The sequence below is a fragment of the Leuresthes tenuis genome, unplaced genomic scaffold (genome assembly GCF_036924035.1).
Source record: "Leuresthes tenuis unplaced genomic scaffold, fLeuTen1.0.hap1 SCAF_19, whole genome shotgun sequence".
NCBI lineage: Eukaryota > Metazoa > Chordata > Actinopteri > Atheriniformes > Atherinopsidae > Leuresthes > Leuresthes tenuis.
This window is the reverse complement of record NW_027325373.1, coordinates 1,433,757-1,446,692: the sequence shown is the minus strand read 5'-3', so window position 1 is coordinate 1,446,692 and position 12,936 is coordinate 1,433,757. Positions and strand designations below refer to the sequence as shown.

The window sequence follows — 12,936 nt, the reverse complement described above, 5'->3', positions numbered from 1 at the left end:
TGGCGCAGTTTTTTCTTTTGTTTTTGTTGAAAACTCCTCCTGAATCAGTTAAATTGGCTGAATAAGGCTGTGAGATACAGGTGGTGCTTGTAACTAACTCAGCATTCTTGGATTTTAAAAAAAAGACCCTGATAACTCACTGTTTGTTACATTCTTAATGTTTTTAATGACTTCTGAACGATGGAAAAGGGTATTCAAAGCGTTGATCCTGGAACCAAACAAAAACAATCATCTACTCCTTGGTTTTCACTGTTTTTTTCCTCAGTTCAGAGGAATTCAGTGTAGAAAATACCTGCTTTATGTAGAGTTTCCACCTGAGTTTTTCAGCTGATGCATAAATTGGACGTGATGCCATGTCCATAATCAGAATTTGCTCCTGGTTTGTGTTAATTTTTCTCTCCCTTCTCTGTAATGATATGTTTAAGCGTGGTCGTTATTTCTGCCTGTATATAGATAAATGGCCACATTTAAATAAGCTTTCAGCTCGTGAGGAATGTTGGGCCCAGTTTGCTGAAAATGAATCCACAGAGTGTTTGAGAGCCTTGTGGCCTTTTCTGCTTTTTGTATTTTCAACAAATGGACTGTTTCTACAGTACTATACTCGCACATCATATTCACGTTTCCAGTACATTTTTGGTCTTGTTTTTGCTGAATAAAGCTCTTCAGACCAAGCCACTGTGTTGAAAACACCTCCTTTATCCGACATCATGTCTGAAAAGGTATGTATTTTTACTTTTTATCTCGGTTTTGACCAGCACAGTCACATCTGGAAACATAATTTAAAGAAAAATAAGGAAGAAACTATTGGTTGATGTTTAGTGATACATCCGTCATGATACTTTGGGAACATTCATTTAGATTTTATCTGTTATTTGTTCATTGCATCACTTTAAGGAGCTTGAAAGTGATGGAAAGACAGAGACTAATGGACGTGTAATTTGTTGCTCGGGGTTTTAATAAGCGTTTAATCTCGTTTTTAATTTAATTTTTTTTCTTCGTAGTGTTAATATTTCTCTGTATATATATTAATTTTAGTTGCTATTAGAAAATTATTACATAGATCAAGTTACAGTTATTATCAGAGTCATTACAAGTCCGAAAGTACAACGTTTCTAACACTTTCTCCTGCCTGTCAACCGCGTCATTGACCTCGACCAATCACATCTGAGGACGTAGGTCAGGTGACTCGGTCTTGGCCGCCATCTTTGTTAGTGGCAGTGACGCCTTTGCGGAGTGTGAGGAAAAACAGTAGCGGAGCTCCACGGAGTAGCTATCCGGGCGTCATTAAATGCTTTCTGGACTGCCAGCATGGTTCAGACGTGCTCAGCGTATGGCTGTAAGAACCGCTACCACAAAGACAAAGAAATTTCATTCCACAAGTAAGTTCAGTGCAAGTGTTTATGGAAGCTAGTTAGCATTAGCTTTGAAAGCGTGTTTAAGCTGTGTGTCGCACTGCTGATGGGCATCTGAGTCAGAAGTGTTTGATTGCCAGATTGTTGTCAGTCGCACAGAAGTGTAGAAGAGGACAGAAGGCAGCTATTATTCAGTGTGCAGATTTCACTGGTAAAATAAGACCACAGATCATTGAAAAATGTAATTTTTCTGTGTTTAAAGCACTTAATCTTATGTTTAAAGTTCCTCCGTCAGTTGCTCAGTTCCCTTCTGCAAAAGTTAACCAACGTCGCCGCTGCGGCAGCCTGTGTTCTCAAGTTTCTGAATGTAATCACTGTTTAGCAGATTTAGATAACTGTAATACCTAATTTAATATGACATCACGCATGCGCTCTAAGGCACAATTATAATCGCCAGAATGTCAATAAGTTCAGTTACGGAGCAGCTGCAGGTAATCTGAGTGAAGCGGTTTGATGAGTGTCTGGTTTTAGGCTAGAAGCCTGTTGTTTGATGCAGAAATAAAACAGTGTTTCATGCTGTCATTGTGACTTCTTCATGGGTTCTGGCAGGTTTCCTCTGGCACGTCCAGATGTTTGTGGTAAATGGGTTGCTGCCATGCGGAGGAACAACTTCAAGCCAACAAAGTACAGCAACATCTGCTCACAGCACTTTACCAAAGACTGCTTCAAGAGAGAGTGCAACAACCGGGTGCTGAAGGAGAATGCCGTGCCGTCGCTGTTCAGTTTGAACCTCAGCAGTAAGGTGAGTCAAACACCTCCAGAACAGAAGAAATGACACAGAAGGAAATCAAACCGGACATCTCACTGAAAGAAAACATTACAGTAAAGCTGGTTGAACGTTCTCTGAACTGAATAAGCAGGTTTTTACTCTTCAGTTGGCTGTAAGATTATTTCCTGCTGTAACGGCACTCCTTTATCTCTTCTTTTCTGCACCACTTCTCGAGTCAGTCAAAAAAGAAACACTCTTTTTCCACGCGAGCGACGAGACATGACAGCTTCCTTGGTCTTTTAGAATGTTTACTTAAAAACAACAAAGCAAATTACAAGATCTGCCGCACGGTCAAAAGACTGCTGCTTCCACCATGTTCTGACTCAAAAAACTTAAGTACACACAGTCAATTAGCCTACCGTAGCTAACGTTATATAATGACGTCGCGTCATAGAAATTAGAGCATAGAAACATTTTTGAACCTTTTACACATTACTAATTGTGTATTTTAAACCAACATACTCTAAACCTATAGAATTACAATGAAATTATCATCATTAATATTTAACTGTTTTTAACTTAAATTATTATTGCTTAACTGGCACCTGCTGTGTTATGTGTCTGATTTATAAGAAAAGGGGCTTATTTCCCACCTCTGGTCGGGTATATCTGATCGTTCAGGCCCCAGCAGGCATGAATCTGTGTTTTTTATCATCAACACGCTGCAGCGGAGTCACAGGGAGGTAGAGTTGATCGTAGTTCGTTGAGGAAGCAGCTTGTGAACGTTTTCTCTGTCTTGCAGTCAGAATCCCTGGAGGATGCCTTCCCCTCAGAGATGGACTTCCCTCTCCCGCTGCCCTCCGATCCCACCATGAAGCAGGAGCCCGGCAGGAGCCTGCCCGACCTCTGCAGCGGCGTCGCCGTGGTTACCTGCGACCACAACTACACCGCCGAGGACTCGGCACAGCAGAAGAAGCGCATCGAGCAGCTGGAGGAGCAGGTGGAGCATCTGAGGAAGAAGCTGAAGACGACGCAGCAGAAGTGTCGGCGGCAGGAGAGGCAGCTGAAGAGGCTGAAGACTGCCTGCGAGGCGCCGCGGTCCGGCAGCGAGGCGCCGCCTGCATTCGGGGAAGGATACGTGATTTTACCCAAATACATCTATCATGCGCTCAAAGGCATCGAGTGATGAGGAGGAGAAGTGGAACTGAGCCTTTGGGCCCTTTTCTGTGTGTTTGGTTGCAGTGAAACGACTTTTTAGATTTTTAGTAGACTTTTTCTTCTTCTTTTCGTTGTGGGATGAAGTGTTTTTTTTTTTAAAGAAAACCACCGGATCTTTCTCATCAAACTCTGCTGCTAAAAGTAAAGCGAGCTTCTCACCTCACTTTGCCTCGCCGCGGCGGGCTCGTCATCTCGCTGTGTGGCCCTCAGTGAACGCCCGGGACGGCGCGGCCCTCAGTGAACGCCGCGGCCCTCAGTGAACGCCCGGGACGGCGAGGCCCTCAGTGAACGCCCGGGACGGCGCGGCCCTCAGTGAACGCCCGGGACGGCGCGGCCCTCAGTGAACGCCCGGGACGGCGAGGCCCTCAGTGAACGCCCGGGACGGCGAGGCCCTCAGTGAACGCCTGGGACGGCGAGGCCCTCAGTGAACGCCTGGGACGGCGAGGCCCTCAGTGAACGCCTGGGACGGCGAGGCCCTCAGTGAACGCCCGGGACGGCGAGGCCCAAACTGAACGCCCGGGACGGCGCGGCCCTCAGTGAACGCCCGGGACGGCGCGGCCCTCAGTGAACGCCCGGGACGGCGCGGCCCTCAGTGAACGCCCGGGACGGCGTGGCTCTCAGTGAACGGACATTTATATTTTGCACTTTTTTAAGGCCATTTAGAGGAAAAATGTTGACCTTGTTTAGGTTCCACAGTGATATGTTTATGCTGCACGTGCACACGTATCCCACAGCGTGCTGCACGTGCACACGTATCACACAGCGTGCTGCACGTGCACACGTATCCCACAGCGTGCACGTTTCCTGGACCCACGTGGGGCTGCAGACTCTCTTTGAGGATGAGCAGAATCATGTGTTGAAGAATCTTTCCAGAATATTATTAAAGATAAGTTTCCTCTGATTATTTTTCCACTGTTTTCCGAACATAAACTGGATGCATTTAAGCTGCAAACCCGACTTCTTGTGTTCTTTGGTTAAGAATCGGTTTTCCTTTGAGTTTCCTCAGAGCAACAGTTCGTCCTCATGATGTTCAGACTGGATCTTTGAGGCCTGCACTTACTTTAGATTTTCATTTTCAGTCTGACTGCTGTGTTCTGGAAAAGCTGATTAAGCAGAGATCTGCGTCTAAGACGCCTTCCTGATGGAGCTTCTCATCCTGTAACTGGGAGAAGGTAAATAAAGGCCCTCTTTTGACTGGATTTTCTTGGGATTTTACATGATTTTTGACTATTTTGTTGAGATCAGTCATTAAAATAAATATCTGAAGCCTTGATAATCCCATTCTGCACTAAATCCATGGAGAGAGGAAAGAAACCCGCGAGGAGGGGGCCGTCTAAAAGTCCCAGAGTGGGCAAGAAGGGCATTAATCAGGGAAAGAGACCGAAGGCAGCTTTCCAGTTCCCCTAAATACGAGAAGGACGACTGCGATCTGCACTCAGACTGTGGCCTGAACAAAAAGCAGAGAGTTTAATACATGGAAGCTCAGATCAGACTAAAAACTCATCTTCAAGGGTGTTGACATTTAAATGATTAAACCTGATTTTCAGCTGCAACACGTGTTAAAAGGAGGGTGCAGACTGATGCATTTACTGGTGTGTGTGTGAATAAATGCAGAACTCAAACAGAGAAGGGCTGCAAAAGAGTGTCTGTGTTAAATGTGGCTTAATGTAAAAGTACTTTGAGAACAAATGGACCAAAGGAACATTCATTAAGAGCTTTTTTAACTTTTTAATGAGCCGTTGTCTCACTGAGCAGATTTTAAACTCATTAAAAGGGATTTAGTTGCTGCTGTGATTTATTTTTTAAATCAAATTATGTTATTTCATCCAATTCAGTTAAGTTACAAACCCAAAAAACTTTTTAATTAAAGAGGAAACCATGAAGAAATGGAGCCTCCTGCCAGCAGGGGGCAGCACAGAGCTGTGAGTCAGAGCTCTGGGGCGGTTTCAGTGTGGCCTGATTGGTGATAAGAAATGCCAAGAGGCAGACTAATAGCTGCTGTATTGAGTGGTTTGTTGACTGAAACAGTTTGATTTTTACTGTACATTGAATGAATTCTAGTTAAAAAGTCAGCAGAATGTGATGTTCTGACAGCGTAACAATGCATTCTGCATAATTGGCCCTTTTTGCATCCCTTTGAAAGGTTTTTGCCACCAGGGTTCACTGCAGCATCGACGGGATGCTGCTTTAACAACGTAAAGAACTCATTTTTGCCATTAGATGGTAAAGCGTGCAGACGGCCAGGCTTTTGAGGCCCTCTGGACGAACTTAAAGTGGTCGCCCTGCTGCTTGTGAGGCTGCAGGAACACATTTGTCTTCTCTCCGCTCGCCTCTGAGCGCCTCAGCCGCAGCTCGTGGTGCTTCTCGGCGGGGTGTCGGTGTCTCCTCATGACCTCGACCCTCCTCGGGTGAACCGGCCCCTGTGCAGCTGAGTTGGATCCAGGTGGACATGTTTTGTCTGAAGCTGCGACCCTGAGGCGCAACACAAGGTCGGCCTGTCCACACAGCGCAGCTCCGCAGGCTGCGGGCTGACGGCTCTCATTAAGCAACACCTGACGACCCACAGCTCCCAGCATGCACTGCTGCTGCTGCCTCCATCACCAGGGGCAACACTGGGTTTGCTTCACGTTTTTTATTTTACATTCTTACTTTGTGACATTTCCGCACAGAACACGCAGAAAGCTGCCAGTCACAGAATATAAAGTGTTCTTCTTCAGCAGAAAACACCAAAACAAAGAAAACTTCCAAGAAAAAATAAAACAATCCCTGAAATAAAAGTCTGGTTAATTAATTCCTGCGTTCAGTAAAGATATAAAAGCTGTGCTTTCACAGTCCTACAGAGATTTACTTTAAAGGCTCATGGAAACTGACAGAAAAATATCATTAATTCAACATAAAACATACAGAATAATCACAGCTGTGAGGATATAAATGATATATAATATATTCTGAACATGCATCATCCAGCCTGAGCCATCATCTGAGACCTTTTGCCCTCTGAGGACACTTGGATGAGGACAGATGAACAGTTTCCTCAGCTTCTCTTCTGATGTTTGCTGCTGATGAATCTCTTCATCCTCTGACCCAAATAGAAACAACAAAGTTTCACTTCTTCTTCTCTTCCCTCTGTTCTCGTTCAGCCGCGAGCGCCGTCGCTCTCGGAGTAAATGGAGGTTAGCAGAACGATGCTAATGACGACGTGAATAAATATAAACACTGGCATGAGTTTAAAATCTGCCCCGCAGCATCGGGCTGATCCCAATAATCTGCTCTTTCCTAAAAACACACGAGCCCCCTCAGGGCGGAGCGGGGGAGGAATACAGGGGGGGAGAGGGCGGCTGAGGGGGGAGAGGGGAGGCTGAGGGGGGAGAGGGCGGCTGAAAGGGTGAGGATGCTGCTGAGGGGGGAGGCTGAAAGGGTGAGGATGCTGCTGAGGGGGGAGAGGGAGGCTGAAAGGGTGAGGATGCTGCTGCTGAGGGGGGAGGCTGAAAGGGTGAGGATGCTGCTTTATTCTATTCTTTTCGACCCCCAAACCCACGAAAGACTTTATTTCTGTTCTTATTTCAGGAAGCCCGTCCCTGTCACCACTTTTCCGCGGCCCTGACGTCACAAAGGTTCTGAATGACTGAAAGCTTTGAGAATTTATGAATCTTTCATCTTTTAATCTGTCTGTGATCATCTCATAAAGAGGGAATTCTCTGGTGTCAGTCTGGATTGGGACGGGTCTTTAAACTTTAAACTCTGGAGGAAACTGTTCCTGCTCACTTCTCCGGACGCTCTGGACTGAACCTCCACTCCCTCCAGGTCCCGGTCGGACTGCAGATTTGTTCTGTTGCCTTAGATTAATGATGATCTTCAGGTTGTTTGTCGGCTCAGGAAACAGAAACATGTTGTTGTGTTATTGTGTTATTGTGTTGTTGTGTTATTGTGTTGTTGTGTCTGGGTTTCTGTCTTTTACAGTCATCCTGACGCACTCCAGGGTGGAGACCGTATGACATCACTCCTGTGGGGTTAAAGGGCGTCGCTATGACGCACAGCAACCGCACAGTAACTGCACGGTTTCACCTTTTCTCTGTGTGTGTGTCTGTGTGTCTGTGTGTGTGTGTGTGTCTGGTGCAGCATTAGCAGGTCGAGGTGTGTTTTTGTTTTGAGTCACGTCTGACAGTTTAATTCCTGCCTGATGTAATGAGAAAGTTTGGAAGAAAATAGGCAAGAATTTCTGCTGTAAACACACACAAACACACTCAAACACACACAAACACACTGTAAACACACTGTAAACACACACAAACACACACAAACACACACAAACACACACAAACACACACATTCACACACACAAACACACACAAACACACACAAACACACTGTAAACACACACTGTAAACACACACAAACACACACACATTTACTGCTTTATTGTTTAAACTCGACCGTATTCAGATATTTTGAGCTGCTAAATAAAGACCCGAGTCATGCCTCCATCCAGACTTATACGTTATCTTTCCCCCTTCAGTGGAAATCAGCCCTTTGGAGTAAACCTGGCAGTGAGATATGTTGGCCTGCGCTCCTACAGCACAGCGACTTCCTCACACCAACCAAAACAGACGGTCAGCTGGTGGCTCTGAGGTGACCCCAGGAGTGAGTGTGTTGGCCCTGGAATGGACTGGGAACCATCTGGGCCTCCTGGAATAGATTAAGCAGCTATAGAAAATACATGGATGGAAATGTTAATAAGAAAGATCAGACCAAACCTAACCCAACATGCCCCCCAGCTCCTGGTGCAGGCCATGGGCATCTCCCACCTTCACTACAGCAATGCTCTCCTAACTGGTCTCCTGACTGGTCTCCTAACTGGTCTCCTAACTGGTTTCCTAACTGGTCTCCTAACTGGTCTCCTAACTGGTTTCCTAACTGGTCTCCTAACTGGTTTCCTAACTGGTCTCCTAACTGCTCTCCTAACTGCTCTCCTAACTGGTTTCCTAACTGGTCTCCTAACTGGTTTCCTAACTGGTTTCCTAACTGGTCTCCTAACTGGTTTCTTAACTGGTCTCCTAACTGGTTTCCTAACTGCTCTCCTAACTGGTTTCCTAACTGGTCTCCTAACTAGTCTCCTAACTGGTTTCCTAACTGGTTTCCTAACTGGTCTCCTAACTGGTCTCCTAACTGGTTTCCTAACTGGTCTCCTAACTGGTTTCCTAACTGGTCTCCTAACTGCTCTCCTAACTGCTCTCCTAACTGGTTTCCTAACTGGTCTCCTAACTGGTTTCCTAACTGGTTTCCTAACTGGTCTCCTAACTGGTCTCCTAACTGGTTTCCTAACTGGTCTCCTAACTGGTCTCCTAACTGGTTTCCTAACTGGTCTCCTAACTGGTCTCCTAACTGGTTTCCTAACTGGTTTCCTAACTGGTCTTCTAACTGGTTTCCTAACTGGTCTCCTAACTGGTCTCCTAACTGGTTTCCTAACTGGTTTCCTAACTGGTCTCCTAACTGGTCTCCTAACTGGTCTCCTAAGTGGTCTCCTAACTGGTTTCCTAACTGGTCTCCTAACTGGTCTCCTAACTGGTTTCCTAACTGGTTTCCTAACTGGTTTCCTAACTGGTCTCCAGCCTGTGAAACCTCTGCAGATGGTCCAGAACGCGGCGGTGCGTCTGGTCTTGGATCAGCCTAAAAGAACACGCCCCCCCTCTGTTCATTGAGCTCCTCTGGCTGCCCTTAGCCGCCCGCATCAGGTTCAAGTCCCTGATGTTAGCTACAAAGAGCTTAATGGAACGGCTCCATCTACTTGAAGGCTCTTGCAAAGGCTTCTGTCCCAACTGGGTCCCTCCGTTGGTCCCAGGATTGTCGTCTAGCAGCTCCTACACCACGCCTAAGACAATCCAAACTCTGTTCATGTGTCGTCCCACGATGGTGGAATGACCTACCGAGCGCTACCAGAACAGGGGCGTCCCTGTCTATCTTCAAGAAGCTCCTGAAAACCCAGCTCTTCAGAGAGCATCTCCTATCCCAGCACTTACCTTGTACTTCCCTCCCCCCTCTATCTCTGCTCTTTATCTTTCTGCTCTTCCTTCTATGCCTGCACCCTATCTCTACTCTGTCCCCTCTGACAGAGTCGGACTCCTGGGTTCCTTCTATGGAGCTTATTGTTAGCTTTTTGTTACCTTATTGTTAGCTTATTGTTAGCTTTTTATAAAGCTGTTATATCTTCATTTGTAAGTCTCTTTGGATAAAAGCGTCTGATAAATACAGAAACATGTTAGTCTTTTTAATTTGTGGACTGTTGCCTCAAGCAGAGGAGTTTCAGCAAATATTGTTGATGAGTGATGGCTGGAAGGAGCAGGGGATGGATAGTTGTCTTCTGAGGGATCCTGGGCTCAGCTTCAGGCATAAGATGAAGACTTTCTATATCTAAGGGAAGGCTTGGAACCGAGTTGCTTGACATCCACATCAGAAGGAGTCAGCTGAGGCCTGGGCCTCTGATTAGGTGGTCCTACGCCTCTCTTTGGAGGTTTTTTTGGCACATCCAACTGGGAGGAGGCCCCAAGCAGACCCAGAACTCACTGCAGGGATTACATCTCCCCTCTGGCCACGGCCAAACGCCTCAGGATCCCCTGGAGGAGCTGGAGAGTGTAGCTGGGGAGAGGGATGTCTGGTTCCCCTCCTTACCTGCTGCATCCCTGCCCTGAGCTTGGATAAGCAGAAGAAAAGGGACGGACAGATATAACAGGACATAGCTACTGCCTCCATGAATGTGCCAGGAGGATATAAATATGATAACTGCCACATTCATAACTGGAGTTAACCTTTGCAAAGTGGCTGCTTCCTACAGCCATTTCTGAGCCACTCCCACAGAAGTCGTGTGGGCAGGCAGTGATCTGCCGTGGACAAAAATAAGCTGTTTGCCCTTAAACCTGAAGCTAATCAAACTCCTTTAGTCTAAAGACAAATAAATGTTTGAATTAATAAAGTATTTCTGCAGTTCCTCCAGGGACAGACTCGATCCGTTTGGGTCCTGCTGAGTCACTGAAAGAAATGCAAAAGGAGTCTCGCAGCCCCAACTTTTGGCCTCTTGGGCAAACAAAAAACGGACGGTCACATCTGAGAATGACCTCATTACAGAGTTTAAAGAGCACACACGTGCACTACAAAGCTTTTCGGCATGACGTGGGTCTTCACTAATGGAAAAACTCTGGAGCGGTGCCTGGCTGTAGCACAAAGGAGGAAGGATATCAGACCAATGATGCTCTGCAGGAATCAGACGGTTTTTGTCCTCTGCATGTCCAAGATGGCGGAAAAAGCTCCGGTTTATCCATGATCAGGATGCAGGCCTCATCACTGGGACTTCTCCCAGACTTTTGTTGAGTAGAGCCTATTAAAAGTCCTGTCTCCTCTGTATCTGATGCTGATTTTTGCATTTTGGCTGCTCTGCAGCATCCAAAACAAACAGTTATTGAAAAGAAACTCGAGGCTGCTGTGCAGGAGTAAAAATGGCTGTAAAAGCAGGGAATCCTTCATGTGCACCGAAGAGATTAAAGCCATTTAAAGCCATGTAACGCGTGTTTTAGAGCTTGATTTTATTCTGCTCGAGAAATTTAACCAGAAAATATAACTGGAAAATAATAATGATCAAAACGTAGAACTGCAGAAAGCAGTAAAGAAAACAAGTGTTTCAGAAACTATGATTCAGCTGAGATAAGAGTTTACTTCTTCTGTCTGTGACATATGTGGACAAACATTGAATCATTACTGTGTGTGTGTGTGTGTGAGGCAACAAAAACAGCTCACATTTACATTTCATCACGTTATTTTTTGGCTGTCATCGTTAATCTGCCACAAGAAAAACTTCAGATATTAAGATTGAAGAAAGCGAAGCTGCAGAATACAAGTAGATATGAACTCTGGTTTCATAGAAACTGCTCACAATAAAAAGAGAGTCCGGATCAGATGTCAGCGCAGGATTTATTTTGAGAAAACACACATTTGCAAGAAGAAGAAGAAGTTTTTCTATTAAAAACTAACGCGTTTGTGTTTGCTTGAACTAAATATTCAAGTCAGTTAAATTCTGTGGCCTAAAGCCGGTGCTGATCCTCTGTGTCGCACCTAAACTACATTAGAACCGGAAGCATCCATAAAAAGGGCCTTTTGGGCTGAGACAGGCTCCAAGAAAACAGTAGAATAAAATATAAAATAAATAGTAGTGCAACAGACTTCACACTCAGTGGGTAACATGAGCGCCATCAGATCGGATTAATGGCTAAATTACACTAAAACTGAGTTATTTAGCTGATGTCGACACCTTAATCTGACAAACAGTGTTCTGACGACAGCGGATCGGATCGAGCGTTCTGCGCATGCTCCAGATTTTTTTCCCGCGATCGTCACCCGGAAGTGGAAGGAGACGATATTCCTGTTGTTGTCGTCAGAAAGAAAGAAACAACGCGATGGAGAATGCGCCGTTGTGCGTAGTCTGTGCCATAACCAGCTCATCACAGATGGAGAGGGACGCAGCTTCATCTCGCTCTGCGTTCGCCATCTTTCTGAATGCCTGAGTTTGTTGTTGTTGGTGGTGAAGACGCCAACAGGAAGTGGCTCTATTAGCGATAGCTGAAATGGGGACAGCGCCACCTATGGTACCGGGGTATGACATGCTTTGTGCCAGTGATTCCATTCATTCACCGCCATATATCCAAGGATAATTACCCTCAGATAAGGAGCAGAACCCAACTGTAGCTATAATCCAGTTAATCTCATCATGTAAACCCACTGAGAGTCCATGTAAAGTGTTATATATATGGGGGGATGGGGGTTATTGGGAGCTGTTCTGCTTTTGGTGCTGCTCTCACCAGAGGGCAGCAGGGAAAACAGTCCACAGTGGGGGTGGGGGGTTTGATGCTGGACTGCGCCCTGGTCAGGCAGCGTCTGCTGTCCTCAGCGCTCTCTCCACACATTTCCAGTCTGAGGCCCGACCCAGACGGAGATGGGAAGTTCTTTTATTCAAATAAAAAGATTGTTTGGTCAAGGCTGAAACGAATTTTACGTCCATCAGCATCTTTCTGTTCATAGAGCAGCTCAGTGAGAGTTCAGACCCATAAATAAGCAGCTCACACAACTTAAATGACACCATAAAACATGTAAAACAGCCTCATGGTGGCTTTGTGTAGCTTTGATTTGAAATTAATGACTCTGCCACAATCTTTATTGATATCATTTCAAAACCATTTTAAGCTAAAAGGACAAACTGTGCAAACGTGTGTGTAAAACATTTAGTCTTCATGTGTCAAATGTTAAAAAAAACAAACCTAAATATACAAATTCAAACCAGAGCTTAACTGCAAATATGTTTAAGTTGATTTCTGACATTAAACAGAGAATTTAAAGAAAATCAACACAGACAGACACAGAATATGTGGCTGTAACACAAAACTGTATTTTAGTCGAGTTCAGTGGTTTTGGTAGAAACGAATTAAGGTGAAAATCTTAACAGGAATAAATTTAATTAAATTTTTAAATTTCTGTGGTGGAAGGTTGAGCAGAAGGATGAAAAATGGATCATCATCATACGAGTAAACTTACCAGCAAAGTGAAACGAAGTCTGTG

General features: G+C 45.3%; 1 protein-coding gene across 1 annotated transcript; it reads left to right on the top strand.

Annotated features, from left to right (window-relative positions):
• Positions 1 to 1,167: 1,167 nt before the first annotated feature.
• On the top strand, positions 1,168 to 3,433 carry thap1 (THAP domain containing, apoptosis associated protein 1). The gene is made up of 3 exons (XM_072371700.1): positions 1,168 to 1,379; positions 1,962 to 2,154; positions 2,924 to 3,433. Exons 1-3 carry the CDS (start codon positions 1,309 to 1,311, stop codon positions 3,305 to 3,307), a joined length of 648 nt encoding a protein of 215 aa, XP_072227801.1. The 5' UTR covers positions 1,168 to 1,308; the 3' UTR covers positions 3,308 to 3,433.
• The last annotated feature ends 9,503 nt before the right edge of the window (positions 3,434 to 12,936 follow it).

Bases quoted from the DNA above. Each gene is read 5' to 3' on its own strand.
- thap1 (XM_072371700.1), top strand. From the start codon at position 1,309: ATGGTTCAGACGTGCTCAGCGTATGGCTGTAAGAACCGCTACCACAAA. The intron at 1,380-1,961 runs GTAAGTTCAGTG...GGGTTCTGGCAG, and splicing joins AAAGAAATTTCATTCCACAA to GTTTCCTCTGGCACGTCCAG. The intron at 2,155-2,923 runs GTGAGTCAAACA...TCTGTCTTGCAG, and splicing joins GTTTGAACCTCAGCAGTAAG to TCAGAATCCCTGGAGGATGC.